Here is a 23,472-nt window from a genome sequence, read left to right on the forward strand (position 1 = left end):
GGGGAAATACCAGGCATGGCAGAGGCTCTTCTCTCCTGACCTATTGATGCAAGAGCTGAAGCTGGCCACGTTCTGCTGGTGGCTGTTACATGGTGTGGGAAGACTGACTTAGTGACTGCACAGCCAGCAACGCCCAGTTGCTGGTGTTGATGTACAGCACACACAGGTGGAGTGTGAGGCCAGCATTTGCTCCCTGCTAAGCAAACACAGGTGGTGTGTGGCCAGGAGCCCACTGAGAAAATAGGCAACAGGGAGCTTGCAGTGCCTGGGGCAGCCGCAGTTGGACAGCTGCTGATGGGGATGCAGACTTGGGTAAGACTGGGAATCCCCAGTGCTGCCAGGTACTGGCAGGGTTAAAGTCCCTGCACTGACACTTGTGCACTCAAAACAGCCTTGAAAAGTAATGTGTTTCACACATAGATGAGAGGTTCGTGATTGCCTTTTTTTTTTTTATAACCCCAAATCAACCGTCTGTGCGACAAACCCTTCCTGGCCCACTGATAATACCTGTTAGCCACAGCCTTCCATGGGACCTGAGCCAAATGGCCATGCTGTTACCATACATGTGAGCAGCACTTAGTGAACACTAGGACAGTGCCCTGCTCTTAACAGCCAGCAGCACCCGGGAGGGCAATGCTGTGACCGACCAGGCTCCAGCCCAGCCTGCCTGCACTGGACAGTGCTGCAGCAGAGATTATCACCCTGGGAAAATGTGCTGTGGAGGGGAGGGGAGCAGCATCAGCAAGGAGGGGGTGTCACACATGCAGGCCAGAAAAAAGAAAACACCCCAAATCACACTCTCACCTTGAAAAATAAAAGCTACTCGGTAGCAGGAGGTGTGTGTGTGCATGTGAACAGGCCGAAGGAGCTGGGCTTTCCCCTGGGATGAGCCAGACGAGAATGCCAGCGGAGCTATTCCAACAGCACTCTTGCTCATAGAAGGAGCCTGAGAAGAGGAGCTAAATATAGTTAGAGTTGTTCGTTATTCCTGTTCCCAGCCCACCAAAAAGCAGAAGAGGCAGAAATAGTCTCAAGTGATAGGTCAGCTTTACTTCCAGAGAGGGTTGGGATGTTTTAGTGGATTGTTTATTCATTTCTGGAAAGGCAGCATCCAGGATGCCTGAAGAGAGAAGCAAGCACAGCCAGGGGGTCTGGCCTTTGCCCTGTGCCAGCCTGCAACAGCTGCTTGTCACATGAGCCTGTTGTGCCCAATTTGGTGATTCCCTCCCGCTGCTCCCCAGGGCAGCACCGTCACACGCTGGGCACCCAGGAGGCCCAGTCTGGGAGAAAATGGACACGTGCCTATTGGAGTCACCCCATTTATTGCATGTAAACAGAAGGCAAACAACTGGGATACAGGAGAGCTGTGATCTGACCCTGGCCTCTGATTTTCCTGTGCAATTGGCAGCACAAAGGAGGAGGGGAAAAAATTATAATCCATGTATTAAAAAAAAAAAAAAAAAAAGTGAAAAAGAAGACAAAAAGAACGTTGAATGATTAGTGACACCTTGCGTGAACAGACGGAGGATTCATGTGGCAAGGAAATTCAAAGCCATGCCTAGCATGCCTTCTTATTGCAAACGAGATTGGGCAAGGCAACGCTTTCCAACAAGAGCAGCAGAAGAGAAACCATCCACGCTGACCCCTCTGCAGCACAGGCTACTTTGGGAAGACGGTGACCACCTCGTAGCCCTCTGGGGGCACCACCCGCTCCCGCGCGTGCTTCTCGCAGTAGATTTGATCTTCCACGAAGAAATGTCCTTTCTGCTTGAGGTTGGTGCCGCAGTCACTGCACACGTAGCACTCAGGGTGACGCTGTTTGTCGCGAATCTTCACAAACACCCCTCTGGGGAAGGAACCAGCACTCAGCACCAGGTGTCTGCCAATGCCACCCCCGGCCCAGCTGCCCCACCATCCAGCCTGCACCTCAGTGTCCCCCCCCGGTGGACCACTTCCCCACAGTGTAGGCCTCACCTCTGCCCAGGTGCTGACAGCACAGGAAGAGCCACACAAAGCCTCCTCTGGGAAGCATGTCCTTGCAAGGGCCTCCGAAATTCCACAGGGTCAGTCCATGTGCCTGTCGCAGTATTAAGCACTGCGCTGGCCGTGATAGCCAACAGCAGAAGGCAACCAACAGCCTTCAAAGGCCCAGGGAGAAATGACAGGATCAGCCTGACCATCGGGTGGGGTGCAAGCTCCAGGTAGGTCCCAAACAACTGGATTCTAGACCACATCTGGAATTGGCTGCCACCACCACCAGAGGGGGACAGCTAGCCACTGCCCTCTGCTCAGGACTGCCTGCTCAGAGCAGAGGCAGGCCAACCCAATCCTGGCTCTGCTCTCTGACTTGCTGTCCCACACAGCATGGGCAAGCTCTGGCTGGAAACCTTCACAGACTGACCCAACAAATATAAGAACAACTACACAGCAACTTGCAAACTACCAGCAACAGCAGCACAACAAGTTGCCAGCAGCGTAATTTTGTTCCAGCAGCTATTTTCCATCATTCATTAGTTTTTAGAGCTATTCACAGTCCTGCGCTTTCTCTCCCGCTTTACCTGGCTGGCAGAGTAATTGTATGGTTTGTCTCTGATTCAAATTTACAGCCTATGGCTTGCCTCTGTAACTGCTCTTCCAGTCCCTGGTGATGGAGCGTGCCAGGCCCACGCAATTGCAGGGTGCTGGGTCTCACAGTGGTGCAATACACAGCGCATGGGAGGAATCTGAGTTCTTCCACAACAGTGCAGGTGGTCATCTAGCACCCACACCCTGGAGCTAAGTGGGTTGCAGGAGAGTGAAGGGTAAGTAGGAAGTGAGGGTAGAGGAACATATGGCTGAGAAACCCCAGAGTGTATCAAAGACATGAGTTGGTTCACTTGTGCTAGCACAGCAGCTCTGCTTCTAGCTCTTGCTGTGCTAGAAGTCAGACATACCCCACAAAAACAACAAAAATTAATTCTGCACAGACACAGTGGAGATGTGTGGTATTGCAGCAGAGCAGGAGCAGAAGGCAGCTCTCCAAGCCCACTGCCTCTGACTGCAAGGGCAGGACACTGCTGCATGGCTGGGAGCATCAGGACATGGAAATCATTAAATACCTTGGCCCTGAATGGAAAGTCCACTTTACCTCTGAGTGCTATTAACAGATTTCTGGTTGGAAGCAAACCACTGCAGCCACAACAGCACTGGGGCTGTCTCACAGGGACTTGCTTTGACATGGGACAGTAGAGGGAAACCCAATTCCTGCCTCACTGTGGGGTTTGCAGGGTGAGCGCTACCAAAGCTGGTGTGAACACACGTGCTGGGCTGGACCCTGGGTGCACAGGCTGCTTGCCCTGGGGACAGGCTTACTTACACAATGCCAGATCCACACTTGTCACACATGGGCAGCTTCTGAGCATTCCCAATCGATGAGGCCACCTTTGTGGTGGGAGCCTTGACGCTCCTAAATCCAGATGGTTTGCTGGGGTCTCCTGGGGGTGGAAGGAGAATGCTTCAGAGCATGTGAGATGCGTGGCTCTAGGCTCTTCTCCCAAGCAGAAGCTCTGCTAGGGAGGGGTGATGTCCTTCAACATCAGCTTTGAGGCAAAGACTCATGCATGGGAAGGAGGCAGGGACTTAGGGTGTGCAGGGAGGAGGGTGAGAAGGGACACAGCTGAGCCTGGCTCGGGAAACCCAGGGCCTGAGATGATGGGCCCTAAGGTGAGATACTGCCCTTTCTCATCTTAAAAGCCCATCAGATATTGGCTAACACATCTTGCATGCACAGAGGTTCAAAGCAAAGCAAAGTCTCAGCCCCAGCCTCAGAAGCATCAGAGCCTGCTTGCCATGTCCTGAGCACACACTCAAAGTCAAGCTGATGGCTAGATTTGGGTTCAGAAAGAGGAAGTGGGTGTCCCGGCAGTCAATAAGGCAGTCAAAGCCTTTTCTCCTCTGCTGTCTGGTGTAGGGTGTTGTGCTCCCCTCACAGCTCCTGAAGGATTTAGTTAGCAAACTCGTTGCAGGGACATGGGGCACATGGCCTGCTCCAGGGATGACAGTACCTCCCAATTGCAGGACCTTCAAAGGAGACAGCTGGAAGCCTACAAAAGTAGTGGATCCTAGACGCTGGATAGGAGGCAAGCCTTTAAATATCTGCAGTGAAAAGGAAGCCTCTAACAAAATGATACCATTGATACAACTAGCTTTATCTATGTGACTTTTGCAAGAGGTTCAGTACCAGGCAAGAGGGGAAGAAGGGATGCAGATTGCCATGATATCTCACTGGGACCAGAGGAGGCTGGTGAGCAGACACGTCAGCCTCCCCCAACCTTCTGAGGTGGCACAAAACCCTTCTAACTATTGCCAAGCCAACATTAAAGTACACCCGCTGATCTTTGTGGAGTGGAGGAAGAACCCTGGAGAGGCTCACCCTGGTGAGCAGTGAGGTCTGGGACATTTCACAGCCCAAGGCAGCACCACAGGCAGAGAACTGAGGGAAAAAGCTTGGGCACTGCCCACCCCACCTCACTGTCACCCAGCCTGAGTGCCACCACACTGTGTTACACAGACACACACAGTGCACTCCAGATCGAGCTTAAAGCTCTCATACACGTTGGCATTTAGCTCAGGGGCTTGCACCAGCTCAGTTCTGAGTGTGAGGTGCCCTAATGGGGACAGAAGCCCATGGACCCCACAATCACACCAGGAAGCACCTGGCTTCTATCCCCATTGCTGGTAGTGACCCTTGCTGGGAAGGAAACAGCAAATCACATTTTCAGTCTCTACCCTATCCCCCCCCACTTGCTCCCTCTGCTTTGAACAGCAGTTTGTTCATATCAGTAACACTGACAGCACATTTTTAAATCTCTAAAGGAATCGGCTTAACAAAATGCCCAAGGAAACATAACCTGTTCCAATCTCTGAAACACCCTAAGCCTCAGCATGCAGGCTCAAGTCTAAACAGAGAGCAGCCGTCATGCTTCCTCACACCAGCGCCCAGGCGCAGACCCTGTCCTTCCAGCTGGTGTGGATCAGCACAGTCCATGCTGCTGGCGATGCCCCAAGGACCAGCCATGGCTGGGGAGATGACAGCTCCCTGCTGCTGCTCACAAGCCAGTGCCTGAAGACAAGCTCAGAGGAGCATCCTACAAAGGTGCCATTTATTGCCACAGATGCTGTCTCAGTCAGGAGCAGCAGTGTGTAAGCCAGGGCACCATCTCCTCTGGGGCTGCATAACCTTGCTCTGCATGGGTGATTACAGCTCACGGCGGAGCAATGCCCAAGCCTATCCTGGCAGGCAAACCTCGTGCCAGAGAATCCCAGTAATGCTGCAAATCTTCAAAGACCGATAAACTAGAGAGGCTTTTGCTTCTTATCTTCTTCAGCACTACTAAGCACGGGGGAGGACCTCGGACGCGTGAGAAGTCCTGGCTCCTCCAGTCCCTTCCAGGCAGGAGCTGAACCCTGAGGGGTAAGCTGCAAACACTCATTATTAAGATGCTTTCAGATAGGAATTTTAACAGTAGATTAAAGACTCAAAAATCCTGTTTTCTTTCTTCCTATTGTTTCCTTACTTCCTTCATTTTACTGTTCTCTTACAGATCATTTAGGTCTAACAGCATTTGGCTGAGCTGTTTTCCTTTCTGATATCTCAGCACCATGCTTTTGTTGGATGAAATTGAATGTTCTACTGCAAGCCAATAACACAACAGATGAAGTCTCAACTGGTTTAAGAGGGAAAAAAATGTCATTCCTGGAATTCTTTTCCTAATTATTTGTTTATTTTACTTTATTTAAAGGGAGAAAGGAGCATGATTTGGCTCCCACCTAAGTTAATCAGAGTTTTTATCTAGAAGCCTACAGCCTTGAACTACACACGTCCAGATGTCAGATTAAGAGTGCCAAGCAGCACAAGGTTTCACAGGTTTAAAACTGGGAACTGATTGCTGTAACCCTGCTTCCAAATTTTTATATTCAGATGCAGAGGCAATCCTTTTTTCTCCTGTAGAAGGATGGTGCCCAGAAACATTAGGACTCTCTAAAGAACACTATCTTGTATTACCTGTTGAAGTCATAAATCTAAGACGGTCCTTAAATTGGTGAACATTTTTCCATAGGGGCAAAACTTGAGACAGTCTGGAAGGGCTTTTGCAACTTTTAGAATTCCTTCTTGAGAACTAAATGTAGTAGGGTTTTATTTCTTGAGCGTTCAGTCAATGCGTGAGTAACAATATGTGCCCACAGACACTGAAACTAGCTGAAGAGAAGAAATTTAAGAGTAAAGTCAGTGAAAGGGTCCATACTTTTTGTGGAAACCACCTACACGTGCTACCTTGAAGAAGCAACAGCTAAGAAAGGAGAACAAAGTTTTAGGCGTTACTCTGAGACACCATACACAGCCCAAGGAAGGGCTGAAAGGAAGGGCGCACCCAGGCTGGGGGTGTAGGAGGGCTTACCTTTCTCCTCTGACTCCAAGATCTCCTGCAGCACTAGGAAGGAAGCCGACTGCCTGGGCGGCTCGTGTGACTCTTGGTTCTCCTGGAGCATCTTGTAAACCTCAGAGTCTCTGTCTATGGTGATGCTGCCTGCGGGATGGCCGTGCTGATCTAGGCTGAGGAAGGAAATGGAATACACACTTGTTAAATGGCTGAACACTACAGCCAGTCCCTCTAGCAAAACCATCGCAATGTGTGATGTGACGGAGAGACGAACGTGCAAACAAAGGCAGAACAGGATGCTATGAGACACGAAGGTGCTGGACGTGCTCGCACAAGACAGCTGCAGCCCCAGTGGGACTGAGGCGCTGGGCCACCCACGTGCCCCGCCATCATCGGGTTCTCACTCATCACCCCCGGCCAGCCCCAGCGCGCTCCCTCTGCTTCCCAACTGCTGTTTACTCCAGAAAAAAAGTCTTACGGTCCAGGAACCAGGAAAATAAAGAACACGTGTGCTGGAATTGGAGGCCCACATAGTAGCTGTGCCACTGCTGCATGGTCCCCACACACCTAAACCACCTGAAATTGTTATCTTACACTGTTGAGACTCTCAAATTCAATAAGCTTTATTCCTTAAAGAATATGTATCTTTGCAAGCATACTACGAACTGGTCCTGAAGGCCACCTTCACACAGCAACAGCTTTAAGGACCCAGATAAAGGATCCTCTGATTGGAAATAGTTCTCTGGTTTTCAAGCAGGTGCTATTATGTCCATTCCCTATCTGAGGGCCCAGAGCCAGAGCCTATTTACAGCATTTCAGTAGGGTTAATGAGCACCTCAAGGGCAGAGAGAGATTTCTGCCTACAAAGACTGAGCCCTCACTTCAGCTGCCTTCTGAGGTGCTGCTGCCACTGCTCACATCATGAGCGATGCGCCCAGAGCCTGGGGTGCTGCCTGTGCTGCACTCGCTTCACAGCACAGGGTGGTCACTGTGCCACTAGAAGGTCTTTAGAGAAAAGGAGGTGTTAGCTTGGATGTTCTCCATGCCTGGTGGGTACAAGATGAACTATGGGCTTTAGATGCAAGAGGATATTCAGAATATTCCAGCATATTCAGAATAGCCCTTGGGAAAACCTTTCTCAAAGACAAACAGCGAAATGCCATGGATTGCTTGGATAGGTGAATAACCACTGCGCTGAGGGATTTAAGAAGAGCCTGTACAAACATCTGCTGGAATTGGTTTAAATCAGTGACTTAAGTGCTGGGGTAGGGGCTGTACTACATGGCACAGGGGACTCCTCCAGGCCATGCGTTCTGTGACTGGAATAAAATGTCTCTGGAAAAATGAGGCAGAAACTGACAAATCTCCTCTGGCAGCTCAATTACATAATGCAGCCGTATAAATGCAAATGCTCTGTTGGGATTCACCATTCCTGCACCCCGTGACTGCCTGAAACACACCTAAACATTCTGAAATACAGACTGAATTGCAGAGGGAAATGTTTCTCACAGACTTTCCATGCCAATGTGCAGTTGAGTCATTTGGGAGCTGTTCTACACAATTAACTCCTCGAGATCAGAGGTAGAATCATCACACATGCTATAAAATGCTATTTCCATAAACAATTATTAAACAAAATATTTCCAACTTTGGTAATTCTCACTGTAGCAGGAAACACATTAGACTTGCAAGCAGCTGAACCCTGGAAGCCTGAATCTCCTTTACTGAAGCTTTTCACCCTAAATAGAACAAGATGCCTTCAATTACATAGAAAACGTTCTAGATTATCCCAAATCAATCCATGCTCCACATTACATTCACCTTATGTAAACTGATGTATACCCTTCATTCTGTCCACCTCCAAAATTGTTGGGCAGGAAGGCAGCCCTTGCCGTGTGCACACTAACCACAGCTCACAAACATGCATTCAAAAGCAAAGGCTCTATCATCTGAACGAGCAGGATAGTCAAACAAAGCCATCGCATTTCAACCATGCATTTTGATGGTGTGCAAAACATACAGATCAGCTCTTCCAGAGATACACCAGATTGATACACTTGCATATACAAGATTTCAGAAAAAATGTATTAAAAAAAAACCAAAAACCCAGTTGCTCAAATTTATATTCTGGAGAGTGAAACACCTCCAGTTGTCAGGGCAGGGGACTGTGGTACTCACACAAAAACACAACAAAAAGCACATGCATCTTTTGAAGGGGCGAGGACACAGCACCACAATGCCTGCAGGATAACAGGTCTCCACGTCAGCAGATCTATGCCACCTGCTGTCACAAAGGCACTTCATCTGCTGCAAATACCACCAAATGGTGCCCTTGCCCACAAGCAGGAGTTCCCTGAGACAGCAGCTTTGTAGTGGACAGCTCCAACACCTCTCTCTTCTCTAACTGCAACTCCAACAACTGTGAGTGGATTTCAATGCTTCTACCGCAGGAAACTTGCAACACTGATGGAATAACATTTTGATCAGCGAGCTCTGAAAACCGGCAAGAAGATGGAAATAGAAGCCATAAAGGCAGTCTTGCACAGCATCTTCAGAAAAGCACAGTGTATTCATTACTAATTTGATTCCACTATTACATGCTAACACATTTTGTCAAGTTTATATGAGTTTTAAAGCTGGGCTACAGGGAGATCTTGTACTCACTTTTGCTGACTCCTTTGTTAGCAGCATCATCCACCCAGCAAAGCTGGCCAGCCACGTGCCTGCTCCTGGGGAGCGCAGGATCACCCACAGCCCAAGCAGTGACTTCGCAGCAAGTAACTGCTCTGAGCAACAACGTGGCTATGAATCCACAGCCTCCTGTCATTGCTTGGCTGCTGTCATACGGCAAAGCCTGCCCGTGGGAATTCATGGATCAGGACACCAACCTGCCTGTTTCAAAGCACATGGTGCTCAGCCCAGGAGGAGACCATGAGGACCAAGGAGCCACGAGATCCATGGGACCAGCTCCTGGACCACACAGGTCACACAGCAGCAAGCCACTTGGGCACAGAGCAGGGTATCTGCTGAACACCTCTGAAGACCTCTGCCTTGGTTGGAAGTGTCCTCTGTGTACCTGCCACCCATCCAGGCTGCTCCAAACTCATGAGCATCGCCAGCCAAAGAGGGAGACATGTGGGACCTGTTTCACCCGGAACTTAAGCGCTCCTCACACACAGCCATAGCCCAGCCAGCCAAACTGAACCGCAGGTCACTACATGCAGACACATGTGGCGGCACACAGCTGCAAACAGCAACGGTCATTTTGGTTTGGGAGAAAAACCAGCTTTTGGGATAAAACACCCTCCCACAGGAAACCCATCCACTGCATGTGGATACTCCAGGAAAATCCCCAAACTCCTTGCTGTACACAGTATCAGACACATGGGCAGGCTGAAATGATGTTTTGGTGCTTGACACAAACACAATGCAGAAAAAGCTCCTGTGAAGTCATGCACTGCCTTTGGGAAGGTGAAATGTAAATGTTTCCTCATGACCAGTCAGCACCAGGAGCCACAGACAGGGACGAGGCGCTTGTGGACACTGAGACGCAGATGAGTGGATGCTCTGTGTTGGCTGTGGAGGTAGCAGGCGGGTTACCTGGGGAAATCAGGGCTGATGGAGGAGATCTGCCCCTGCAGGGAATCCATGATGCTGCTCTGTGAATAGAGCTGCAGGGGAGAATTGAACTGCACGTGCAGCACCTTCAGTCCCGGCACCTCCACCTCCATGGGGCTCTTAGGGCAGGCCTGGGCCGCGTGCTTCAGCTGCTCCGGCCCCACACGGACCTGGCTGGACAGGGCACCAGGGCTGTGCCTGCCCCGCGCCTCCACACTGGGCGACTGCAGCGGGTTATAGACGGAGGCGAAGGGAGCCTGCTGGGCGCTCATCAGCGAGGGGCGGCTGAGGGCACGCGCCCACATGGGATGGGCAGTGCAGGTTGTGTTTGTTTGGGGTGCGTTTGGATTTTATGTGGTGGAATTGAGGGAAAGATGCAGAGGAGGAAGAAAGGAAAGAAGGAAGAAGTTAATGAAGAGCTAAACCAAATACTCCAAGTGAAATAAACAGAATACTGCCTGTTGCTTGTGCCAGAGAGACACACCGCTGAACACAGCACTTCACATTAAAGGTTTTTAGCTGATGCTTTAGCTTCAGCCTCCTGATCCAGGTGTGTCCACACACAAAGCAAACTGCAGCCACTCCACTCACAACAGCAGTAAAAACATGGCAGCAGGGCTGAGCATGCAGCCCTACTGTCCAGACACATCACCCTCACTGCTGCCCCTCCTAAGCTGGTCTGGGCACCCTGCTGAGCAACCACTACACCTCCGTTTCCAAAATAGCCATGTTCAGTGGTATGGCTTCTCCCTGTCCTTCTTGCCTGCTTTGCAAGACCAAACTCAGTAATTTAAATCATTCACCTCATTTACAAATTATGTCAAACAGCCCAGGCTTGAGGGGAGTGCTCTCACCTGGAGGGGACAGCAGACGAGAACAGAGGTGAAATTTTACTGCCAAATGGTCCCAGTGGGTTACCAGAAAGCCAGATATCCTTTGTCCCTGCACTGCCTTAACTCAGCCCCTGAATGTGGGCTGAGGAGCAAACACCCAGCACCTTGTCCACCAGCTGCAGCACATGCTGCAGGCTGGGCTGTGGGTGCAAGAAGACAGTTTTGGCCAGGGTAAGTTTCCAAAGCATGTTAAACCATATTCTCAGGTCTTTGTGTCCTACAGAAGCAGAGGCTGAAATTACTTTTGTCTCTCTAGTTACAAATCAGCAATTTAGTCAAAGTGGCAGAAGTCTTCCAGGCAGCTTGGTATTGCTATACAGAGACTTAGGGGAATTCAGCAACACAGTCAGAAAGACTTCAGAAAGCTTCTGGTTTACAGCTTCCAATTCAAAACAATAAAAAAAAGGAACCTTGGACTTCTGGGAACAAAGAGTTCCCATGGCAAAGCTCAAGTACAACCACAAACCTTTTAAGGTTGGGATCATTTTAAGTGCCATTCATAAAATTATTCACTCTGCTATAAAACGTTTTATCTACATTTTAAAACTTGTGTGAAAAACTGAGTTTGATAATAAAAATAGAAAGGTCAGAGCCTGTCTGCAAGTTCCGGGCCAGTCGAGAGCATGGATGGGTGTTCTTCCTGCTCTAGCTGCACCCTTCCTGCCCAGCACAGCCACAAGAAGATACCCGCTGTACAAACTGCTCACAACGAGCTGTCAGGCACCTGTTCAGACCAGCAGGCTGGCACGTCATGCTGAATGCACGTGGAAACTGCATCGGTCTCTGCTAAACAAAGAAATACAAGAGTGTTAATTTCATTTCTGCATCGCGCAAGACGTTCCCCACCCCCAGGAGACCTGCCCCTGGGTGCTGCGTCCACTCTTGCACATCTTCTCCATTCCCTGACCTGAAAGAGAGCTGTTCTAGGTTACATTTCCCCCGCCAGGTTGGGGTGCAGAGGCTTGGGCGATACTTACAGCTTGCTGGGCTCAGGGGCCCCAGGTGATGTCTTTGACTCCACGGCACTGTTGAAGGTCTGGATGTTTTCTGAGGAGTAGAGGCCTGCCGGGCTGTTGTACTGAGCAGTGATCACTTTGGGGGCAGAAGCCGTGGCAGCAGTGAAAGGGACCGCGCTCCGGTTGTGTGCGCTTCCTATGTGCCTTATTTCCTGCATGCAAAGGAGCAAAGGCACAAGTCAGAGGTGCTCAGGCGTGTGGGGGGACGTGGCAGGCAGCCCAGAGCAAGCAGTTGCTGCAAGGGTCACACTGGTACATGGTGGCACCTGGGAGCTCACTGCCCCAAAGAAGGTGAGCACCCTCAATATGTCAGCAGCGCCCCTGTCTCCATCCCAGATGGCCAACATGGCCTCTTCAGGCTGGCACTCAGGAGGGTGCAGAGGTGATGTGCCATGAACGCAAGAGCTCAGAAACACAGCCACAGCATGAGTTCAGTTGCTGCACACCTGGGAGCTCTGCAAGGCTATGGTGAGGCACAGGACACATCTTCTCATGTAAGACTGCAGATTTTAAGTATTTCCTGCAAATCCTGAAAGTAGGGCTGATTTCAACGGAAAGTGAAGATGAAGGGAAGAAAGAGTAGCACTCTTCAGCAGCAACTGAAATGCTGTCTTTCCTGAGACAAGGGCACCCCAAGAAGGAATCTGACATGACTATAGATGTACTGGACTATGTCTACTCCTCCAGCAAAGACTAGGTTCACAACTTTCTTTCATGAACAACTTAGGACACGCTGAACAAAAAACATTGCCCCAGTAGAGGTGGGAAGATGACCACTGTTAATACAAAGGACTGTCCACAGGCAGGGATGGATAAATGCCTTGACAAGATCAGAGACCTCCTTAATGTCAGAAGAATCAGCCAGACGTTCTGGTCTTGCTGCAAACTGGAGGCTTCCAGAGGCATTAGTGGATAATCTAGGGGCAAATTCTAGTTAAATAAGATGTAAGGAAAGACACTTCTGAATCACAGGCAGCACTAACAAAAATGGGGAAATTGGTAGCCCCATGTGCAGCTCAGCAGGCTGGGAACCACAGCCCTAAGGCAAAGCTAACAGCACCCAAGGCTTGTTCCTCCCAGAGAAAGTGCTTGGCCAAAGGAAGGAGGGAACACAATGAGGCCTCAACAGAGGAGGCAGAAGAAAGTTCACAGAGATGGCTGAAATATTCAGTGATAAAGAGTGCCACGAAAATGTACGTTTTGAAAAGTCTGGGCCAGAGGCTGGGAACGGCTTCATTACAGGGCTAGCACCCACCCCACTGGCACAGGATCAAACAGGGCCTTTCTCAAACATGCTGGGCCCGCAGTTCGCCATCATAATTGGCACAACCAGTTTGCTTCCCACTCCGTACACACACTGCCTTCTATAGCAAGAAAGTAAGCTTTCACTGCCCTTTCAATGTCTCATGGCACTTGTTTGATAGAGCTATAGTTACAGAATAAACACTCATTAGAAACAAGCATTACTAAATTCCCCTATAGAGTTTTCTTTAAATTGCTTTTATGTCTCGAGATTTTCTTACACAGCTGGCTAGCGTTCCTGAACTGACAGATGGGAGTCATCTTGTTCCATGGCATGCACGAGGCACAGCACAGGACCCCTTACAGAAGAGGAGTGCAAGTCCAAATGCACTCATGAGATACGAGTCATTTGAAATCAGTGGGGTAGCTCAAGAAGTTCAGGTGTGGGGTGGCAGGACTGCTCTCCCACGGCTTTCTGGCCAACACAAATGGAAATCAGCCACGAAACTTTCCCACACACCAAAGGAAGAAAGACCCTGGAGTAATTAGCTAATCTCCTTTGTTACAATCTCATTCAAAGTGCTCATAAAAATAGTCTTTCCCATGGCAGAAACTGTGGATATTAGCAAAAAATAATAATTACTTCAGCATGTAAATCACACCATGGGGAAAAGTATCAGTGGTCTTTTATCAGCATTAAAGGCATATGTTAGAACACCATTCAGAGGCAGCAAGTGGGAGACAGGATACACAGACATGTATATAAGTAGTTGGTTTAATGAAAGACAGAGGCAAAAGTTTTACACTAAAGGAGTTACACTCTTAGGTCACATAGGCTCAAAGTTTAAATCATGTCACTATCTGTATTGCACAAACATTTAAATTTTAACCAAGAATTAGAGAAAAGGAACTCATCTAGGGTGGTTTTTTTTTTTGTTTTTTAATTTCTGGTTTCCTAAGGAAGGTTTCCTTAGGAAAGTCAGGAAGTTTCCTAAGGCATCTCAATTACATGCTCTGCATCCATGTGGACACATTCCCACCCCCACCAAGGACTTCCAAATCTGTCAACCACGCTCCAATCAGTCTGACAGAGTGACAGAGGCCTGAAGGACCATTAAGCATCCACAAATGCTGAGAAAACAGGGAGCCAGATGGAGGAAAGAGACTGAAATCACATTGGGCTCCAAGAACTGCAAGTTGTGCTCAGGCATTGAAGCCACAATGGAGGTTGTGGACTACTTGCCACCGGGTAAGTTTTCTGCTGTTTAATAACATTCAAGTCCATAAACGAAGCTTCCAGAAGTGTCAGGACATCTGTAGCAGTGCTTACGTACCTAAAATCCACATGAGACTATAAAGAAGTTTATAACAACTGAAATAGAGAAATCTGTGCTAAAGCGGATGACAGAAGATTACAGTGGAAAAATCCCATCTCAAGAAGAACACAGAAGATCTGCAACCCAAAAGTCTACAGACAATATTGCAAAAGCAATAAAATTATAAAGAGCATTTGGATAACTCAAGTTCTCTATCACTTTCTGTCATGCCATGCTGCTTTTTTTGCTCAAGCAGTGGAAGGAATTTGTGAAGAACAAGTGCTTTCATGTAGCAAAACCAAGATCAAAAGATAACCTGTTCTCCCTGTCAAATACATTTCCCTAGGGATTTGCCAGACCTGCCCACCAGGCCCTGGGTTGGGCAGTAGTTTTGTGAAAGCCCCAGCTCCAGGAATTATGTCTTTATGTGAGAGTCTGTGATTTAGCACCGGAAAAATATCAGAAATGTGGCACTCCCACACCTGGTCACCATCAAGCAAAAAACACACCACGGTGCTGCAGCCTTTTCCAGGCAGGGAGCTGCCACGGTGCCAGCATGGTATGGAGAAAACATCCCCACACCAGGGCAGGAAGCAGCTCAGCGTTTCTGACCCTGCCGGCGTCAGGGGGAATTCTCTGGGAGAACAATGGCCCCTTCCTCCTGCTCACACCAGGCATGCTTGGGGACACAGGGTCTGTGAAATCGCCATGGTTACACCCTCCCCTGCAGCATGGCTGGCTGCCTCCAGCAGTTGAATTCAGTTGAATTATGACCGAAGGCCACCTCAGGTACAGCCAGAGGCTCCAGGTTATGGAGTCAGGGGAGCACAAGGAACTCACTCCTTCTTGACACTGCAAATTTAAGCAATTAGCACCCAGGCACTACAGCTGCAGGGAGATGTTCTCCAGTACCCCCAGCAGCCCTGCAGGCCCCAGAGCCAGCCTCGCAACTCGGCCAAACCGCGTCCCACCAGGCCGCAGAGACAGAGGCTCGGATGCTGGCGCGCGTGCCTCAAGAGCCACACCGAGAGGAAACACGATTAAACTTTTCTCGGCACAGATGTTTACTCAGCTCAAAGAAAATGGGCCTCTGACCAAACCTCAGCAAGGGAGAGAGCCATGCATGCAGAGAAGGAGAGCACAGACCCGCAGACAACATGCCCGGCCCCATCGCCGTCCCAGCGAGGCCATGTGGGGAGCGAAGGCCGAGCTTGTGCCCAGGAGCACCAGTACCTCTGCAGAGCCCATCCTCACAGCCAGCTCCAGCTGAGGGAATGTTTCACCAGCTGCAGGCACAAGAAGCGGTGCCTCCGCTTTCACCTCTCCCTCTGTTATTGTTTGGGGTTTTTCAGCTATGGAAAAATCTTTTGCAATGCTTTGAAATCTGATTAGAAATTAGGAAGGGTTTGGGGCTTTGTTATTGTAGGGGGGTAAAACAACAAGGCTGACTTCCCACATCCTCTCCCTCCGAGTCCTCGAAGCATTCCACATCCATGCAGTAACGCCTTTTAACTGAAAACAGCAGGTCACCATATATTGTTACTTTATATACCTATTGCTTCATACATTGCCCACGCACACTCGGCCTTATCAAAGACCAAGCCTACCACACACCCAGTTTCTATAGCCCCAGCCTTCCTGGTATCCAAGGAGATAAAGTACACAAGATGGAAACAATGACATCACCCAGTGAGGACAAGGACGGGGATAGGGCAGGAACTCTCACAAAAAGCCTTGGGAAGACAGAAGCAGCTGTCTGCTCCTGCCATCCCACAAGTACCATGATTCACCTGCAGAACTCCCTCAATCCTTCATCTGCAAGTCTAGACGTTGTTTCTTTCATTTTTTTTTTTCCTCTTGTAAAGAGCATTCTTCAGTTTGAAAGCCCTTATCTCCTATGGTTAAAAAGAGGTGATGTAAAAGGGAGAGCTTTCAGTTTTTTTTGGAGACAGTCCTGGAACTGACCACCCTCAAAGCTGGTCTCTCTCAGTCACTTCCTATATGAGCTCACTAAGACTTTGGCCCACTGACCTTACTACCATACAATCACAGGAACCAGCCAAATCTTCTCCCAGAGAGCCCCAGTTTGGCAAGGCACAGACTGAGAGATAACAAGATTTTGGGTTCATTTTACTGACAAGCAACACAATCGCACAGTACACATGGCTCTGGAGCTTAATGCCTGGCCCAGGCTACTAGAGAGCATGGCCATTCGAAATTATCCTGACTTCTGGTCAGTGCCACAAGCATAGATATTACCTTAGTCACCAAAATAAGTTGTTCTCTCTCGCCTGCGATCACTTTTCTCAAAAAAGTTAAGCAGAAGGGACAGGCGGACGTGTTATTTTAATCTTTCCCTCTGCAACGCGGAAAAGCTCTTGATGGGAAAATGACATTGAGCGAATGCCCTCATGATCTGGGTGAGAAGTGCAAGTGAAATAATTGAGTAAATATACGAAGAAGTCGCTGTCATTTCCTTCCCGCGATGTTGCCATGGTCACACCCAAAACAAAGCTAGCTCAGGGGCAGAGCCATTACCGCTGACAGGCTGCTGCACCTTTTGATGAAATGTGATTTTGTCATCACTCTTGCCTTGGTTTAAATTAATTTAAGAGGATAAAGAAACAATAATGAAATAATAAGGTCCTAGCCCTTTCATTTGAAAAGATCAGCACAGACAATGAAGTCAGCCTTGGGATCCAAGACTTTGGGGAATGCATGGGAGGTTGTGGAATGCCTTTTTTTTTTTTTTTTTTTTTTTCCCCAAAGGCACTCAAAAGTATCTTGAGCTTGCATTCCAAGTAAGGGAAAATACTTGCACAGACAGATGCAGCTTTTCACCAAGCGTCAGCCTCCAAAAAGACTACAGATGTAAACAAAAAGCTTACTGCAAATGGAAAAAAGGGTACAAGCAGTGATCTTCGCGTCTAATTAGCCACACACTTCTTGATATAAACTGAAGATAAATTAATTTTGTAAGATCATTTGCAAAGATTTAAGTCATTTAACTGTACAAATGAAACAGGAACAGGCAAAGAAGGTGGTCAGGTGCTGAGAAGTTTCAGTTCAGATAGCGAAGTTAGGGACCAATGTCAAATAGTACCTAATTTTAAGAAAGGGAGAAACTCATTTGAATAATTGCTGTCCAATCTCTACTGCAAAGTCTTTAAAGCATTTCTTTAGAGTTTGAAGTAATTCTACTCACATATATGATGGTATTTCTGCATTCAAAAGGCTGTGAGCAAATACAATGAGAAGCATCTTCAGGAGACAGTGGATCAGGCCCTAATGAACTACTTGAATTCAGCATGTCTTATTTTCTTTGGTAAATGACTATAGTGTTCTGCATAAGACTGCTGCCAAGGGAAGCAATTGCATTGTTTTCACTGGCGAGACAGTTAGGTAAACCTTAACAGTTCAGACAGCACTGGCTTTGAAGAGTCAGCTCCACTCATGACTTCTACCAGTCCTGTCCGAAAATGAGCTCAGCATCTTTGTGGGAAAATTCCTACCAGTTTGCCACACTGGTATATATACACAGCATCTTCTGCATGCTGCTGCTGGCGCTGGTGATACTGCAAAGACATGGCCCCAGAAAAACTCAGCTGAGGTCTCACCACAGATCTGGCAGAAGCTAACATGCTGTGCTGACATCATGCTGCAAGCAGACAGCCCTTGCCACAGATCTCTACTTGCTGCAGTCAGCTACTGAAAAAGGAAATGGGTGTGTATTTAAAAAGTATATTAAAAAAAAAGAACACACCTCAAAACCTGATGGTGTTCATGACATTTGCCTTTGGCACAGTGAAGCAGAAAGGGTAAATGGGAGCTTGTGGTTTGGAGACATGAGCCATACATCTCACATTGCTAAATTCTCCTGCTCCAGCCTGCAGCTGGACTAACCCATCTGAAGAAAAGCCCTGTGCTCCAAGCACCAGTAAGCACCACTTATTGCAAAGCCGCTGCAAATGACTTAATTGACTTCATTTTAAAAATAAAGAGAAGAAGAAAGGCAAGACATCTGTGGGAGCTTGAATGTCGCTCCTTACACCAGGAAATAAAACTCTCCTAGAGTCAGTCACCACAAGGGCACATAGCCCAATGTGGGCTCCTAGTACCAGATTAAAACAAGGGTTACTACTCAGAAATAGGGTTTGTAACAGGAATTTCGTTGCAGTCATTTTCTTGACAAATTCCCCTGCTGAAGTGAGTTAAGGATGGGTATCACAAATCCAGCTGTGCCACACTTAGAGATGACAGCATCAGCATACCTATAGAGAGGCCAGAGCTAGAACCAGAAACAGTGCTAAAGTTAGGCTTTGGTGGAGGTGCTCTCCAGAGCCCTGCTGAATCCTGACTGGTCATTGTGATGCCCTTTATTTGAACTTCAGAAAGGAGAACAGAGACTTCCACTGCCTCACCCATTACTCATGTCTCATCCAATCCTGCACTGCAGTAAGGATCTGTGCATGACTGCAGAAGATGCTTTCACAGGGCTTTTTCCTCGCTCACTTCAGCTGGGCACATTTAAATGAATGGAAAGCTTATCAGATCAGTTACCTAAGGTTTAGTTTTTGGGCTACAACTCCTATCTCTGTCCAGATGCAAGCATCAGGAGATTTCTACAGCTGGTTCTTCCTGATTTTTTTGCCAGTGTTGACCTAAGGATCACCTAGGAGAAGCAGGTCTGCAGCAGACTCAAAGCCAGTGAAGGCTCTCACTTCAGTTTCTACAGGACAAGGTAAATTCTGTGCTTCAGTTGACAGGCATTAGGGCACAGATGCTGTGGCTGGACCACCTCTCTCTTTGCCATGCAGTGCTGCCCAGCTTGCACTTCAAAAGCATGAATTTACTCCACACTTTGGAGTTCAGTGCCTTTCAAGACTCAGTGCAGAAGAAATTCACAACTGACTATCAAAAATAAAATGTTTCAGAGAGATATACTGAGCAGTGAAATCACAACATTAAACAACTGCACGAACAGATTCATCAGCCAACAGTAGGTTTTACAAAGCACCGAAACAAAATCTATTTTGTTCTGAGATGTAGTGCTAGGAGGGAACTAAGTTACATTTGTGAGAGCACTAGATGAGGTTAATTTCAAAGACTGTGCATTATCCACCTTCCCAGAAACATGCTTTTTAGATACCAGCCCCTGCAGCCTTGCAGGGGAGTCTCAGTGCTGACTCTGCCCTTCTCATTTGGCAAGACATCATCCCCCAGTCCTAGGGTTTGCAGCAGAACACCTCCAGGGCAGAAGACACAGAGCAGATCCCAGTTCAGCAGTGTCATGGGCAGTGTTACTGCACGGCTCCAGCCTAAGTCCAAATGGCTCTGTCTCACATTGTGCCTTGGCTAAGCTATGAAATACCTGGAGAATACAGCACTATGCTCTGAGCCAAGCAACACACAGCGGCTTGGCATGAAAGGGAGCATGGATTGATCCCAAGTCAAGTCTGGGCAGGGCATTGCTACACACACACTACTTCAGGTTCAGGCCTTTTCCATCCCAGACATATTAGCACTTACTTAATTACCAAGTCAAGCTATTTTTCTCTCTACTCATTTTGCTAAATAGATTCACAGGAGAGATGTACAAGGACCAAAACCCACTACCTTCGTGAAAAACCAGAAAAACACCCTTAATTTTAACACAGTCATAGATTTGTGCAGTATAATCCTCTGAACCTAGTCTAGGCAATGTCCTTGCACAGGTCACTGATATTACTACATTTATTTGGTAGCCTTACTTTATCAGTCCGCTGCTTCTATCAACAAGTTAGAAAATCAGTCTCCTAGACAGAGCTTGCAAGATCTGCCACACAGAAAAATGTAACAGGCTGGTATGCTTCTCTTCTGCTTTCTCCACAGCCAGGCTGCTAATAAGAGACTGCTAGTAAGAGGGAAAAGAAAACAACCACACAACAAAAAACAAAAAAACAGAAGACACTAAATCATTTTCCTTCCTTCTCAAGATCTTTCTTATCTATGAAAATCAACAGGCTTCGCAATACTAGTGATGATTTATCAAGCCACACCTCCACAGTGCCTTCTGTGTGGTTTATGACAGGTATGAACAAGTTATCCAACCAGGTCTCCATGGCAGTGGGCGTCTGACCGCGAGGCAGAATGACTGTCTCTGAAGGCATATACAGGGCACGCACTACCCACAGTGTGACAAATGGAGTGACACATGCTCAGCATCTTTGGGTACCAGGCCAGAAACTGCCCCGAAGTCAGACAGGAGAAAGTGGGCAGAAGCATGCAGATACTCTGTTCCTTACCTGGGGCTGGGAGGCCAGATTCATCTTGTAAGGATGCGCTTTTCCCTCTTCGTTTACAAGCGGTGACCAGACTTTTGACTCTGTTCTGCAACACATGAATTTTCAATAGTTAATCTACTTCCATTGCTGCACATCATCATTGTTATTAAAGGACTTGAAGTTCATGAGCTGAAAACATCTTCCCCAAACTTTTGTATACAACAGCAGGAATCCACACAGCTCATCCTTTGGGACTCCACTGGTGACACAACAGGTGTGGGCTCCAATCCAGGCAGGAGATTTAGGGGTCACTCAACAGCAGAAGCTGAAAACATCCCTGAGATGCAGATCCTTTAACCAAGTGAGACAATTCAAATTACTGTGTCTTTCAGCTTCTGTGGCTAGCAGGGAAATGGAATGATTCTTGTCTGTATCGAATATACGGAGAACATTTTGTTCTTGAACTTGGGCTGCCGGAAACATTTCTTTGTTTGGGTCTCCAGAATTTTCTTATTTATACAGTAGTATCCATGCAGAACAAACAGAGGATTTTGGGAATCATGAAAAAAAAAATGGGTCCAAGTCTGCAATGGGACTAAGAACTGAGACGACACACTGTGACCAAAAGAAAGTCTGCATAACCTTTGCTAGTCTGTGGTCTGAGCCTATTACAGCAGCCTGAAACACAAATCTGTGACCAAAACCAGCTGCTTTTACCAACATCATTCCGGACTTTTGTTGTGCCTCCCAAAAAATAACAGAAAGCAAGTAGCGAGGGAGAATTAGGAATTAAGCTTAGATTTGCTTGAGATTCTTTGTGGGAAACACATGCTATCTAAGATTCTCACATGTACAGAGAGCAGTTAGCTTCGAGGAGGGACCAAACACTGCTACTTTTGCCAAACCTTTTAATAGTAGGGAACAAAGTGGCTGCAATATCACTGAATGAAAACCATCATTCAATGTTAAATATTACACAATGCAGCAACTAGATAGCTGATAAACACTTTGGATGAGTTTTGAAAGCCATGTCCTGTTTTGACAGGAGATCCTGCAACTTTGTAAAATCTGCAATTGCAGACAGATGTTCTTCCCAGATATCCGTGGGGTCAGGGCCAGATACAGTTTAAGTTCTTAGTTAGCAAAACAAGATTGTTTCCACTGAGAATTAAGTGGATAACTGGAAAGAGACTTTAAACAGAAAAGGCTTATAAAGCTGACGGGTAGAGGAACAGGGTATAGAGCTACCCACAATAAATTCAATCTGGTCTACTCTATTTTTCTAAAAGCCCTCCAACTTCAGTACATTTTTAAACAAAAGCAATGAAAAAACCCTACCTGTGATGCACATGAATATCCCAGGCACTTACTGCATAAATAATACTTACATCCAGAGAGGAGCTCAGTGGGAGGAGATGGCAGGCAACCCTCTCCCTCTGGGATGAGGAGAGTTTTTATAGGGCATTCATTCACCTGCTGCTTCATCTATTGCACTCTGGACTTTACACAGAAGAAACCCTGCCTGAAGCCTGCTTTCTGAAGTACCTCCTTTTGCAAGAAAGTACACAGTCACACCAGATAGCATCCTCTGCACACCATGAGTCAGGTACAACAAACCTTTGGCTTGGGGCTATTGCATTCTGTGGGTGCAGCCGCAGTGCCAAGAGCCAACAACCTGCCCCATCTGACCCCTGGCATCTGATGCACTGCGGCATGCACAGACTGAGGAGAACGGATGTAACAGCTGCATGGGATCAGCTTTATGACAATCTGATCATTATCTTGTCTCAACAGCTGTTGTTACTGTGGATGTACAACACAGCTCAGGTGAGTGTAAAACAATTATTCCCTCCTTGCTTCTGGCTACCGGTGCTTTAGGGTGCCTGAGAAACCAGTGATTTTATCCACATCACAGTTATGGAGTGTAATAAAGTCACATCCACCTCTAGGGTGGCTGCATTTTGCATGTGAAGACCGTATTTGCACAGAAGGGAACAACCCACTGACCAGCACAAAGCCTTAGTCTTTGGAAGCATTAGGAGATCACATGCGACCTCTGGAAAATGTGGGGGCACAGCAGAGCACATGGAAACAAACACCTGCCAGCCAGGCTGCAAGCAAGTGGACACTGGCTGGAGATGAAAGAGCAGTTCAGAAAGCATTTAACACTTCAGCTGATTTCTACCATGAGACATCCCTGGAGCCAATTTTCACTGGCCCTGACTGAAGCACTTTCCAAGTAGTATTTTCTTTTGCAGCAGTTTAATATTGCCAAATTTCAGAAGCAGCGTAAGGCCTTTCTCAGACTGTAGATTTAAGCTTGGAGCAAGCCCATGTACGCACACACAGCAGAAACCTCTCCCCACGGCCCCAAGGGGTTGCCTCATCGCACTGCCCCTCGCTTGGCGCATCTGAGGTGGCACAGCACATTGGTCTCCAGTGTCTGGAAGACACCTATGGCCAGCTACTGTAGCTAACATGTTTCTGCCCAGATTTTGCTCCCTTTTTTATAGCAATACAAAAAATCCCAGTTTGTTTCCCGGCCTGCTTCCATTTTGATCTGTCATTGGATATAAATGGAAGCAGCAAGGTCATTCCAGGCTTTACTTTCAATCCAGTTTAGATGCTATCCAAACAGAAAGGTTAAATAGCCCACACAGTTGTCCCTGTAAGGCCAGGAGGACAAAGCTTCCCTTTGTCTTCAC

The 23,472-nt window shown here is 47.7% G+C and overlaps 1 protein-coding gene and 1 long non-coding RNA gene across 2 annotated transcripts in view; one reads left to right on the plus strand and one right to left on the minus strand.

Moving 5' to 3' along the window:
• PDLIM1 (PDZ and LIM domain 1) overlaps nucleotides 1,026-23,472 on the minus strand; it is a 38,030-nt gene continuing 15,583 nt past the window's right edge. The window contains exons 3-7 of the mRNA XM_021398294.1: nucleotides 20,789-20,873; nucleotides 11,908-12,098; nucleotides 6,438-6,592; nucleotides 3,356-3,473; nucleotides 1,026-1,846 (exon numbers count right to left, since the gene is read on the minus strand). Coding sequence (XP_021253969.1) covers nucleotides 1,660-1,846; nucleotides 3,356-3,473; nucleotides 6,438-6,592; nucleotides 11,908-12,098; nucleotides 20,789-20,873 — 736 coding nt within the window. The 3' untranslated portion in view covers nucleotides 1,026-1,659. The remainder of the gene's footprint in view (nucleotides 1,847-3,355; nucleotides 3,474-6,437; nucleotides 6,593-11,907; nucleotides 12,099-20,788; nucleotides 20,874-23,472) is intronic.
• LOC110399494 lies at nucleotides 5,334-20,782 on the plus strand. The gene is made up of 3 exons (XR_002439238.1): nucleotides 5,334-5,452; nucleotides 19,159-19,245; nucleotides 20,376-20,782. It is a non-coding gene; the product is annotated as an uncharacterized LOC110399494 (long non-coding RNA).

Source organism: Numida meleagris, chromosome 5 (genome assembly GCF_002078875.1).
Source record: "Numida meleagris isolate 19003 breed g44 Domestic line chromosome 5, NumMel1.0, whole genome shotgun sequence".
NCBI classification, from domain to species: domain Eukaryota; kingdom Metazoa; phylum Chordata; class Aves; order Galliformes; family Numididae; genus Numida; species Numida meleagris.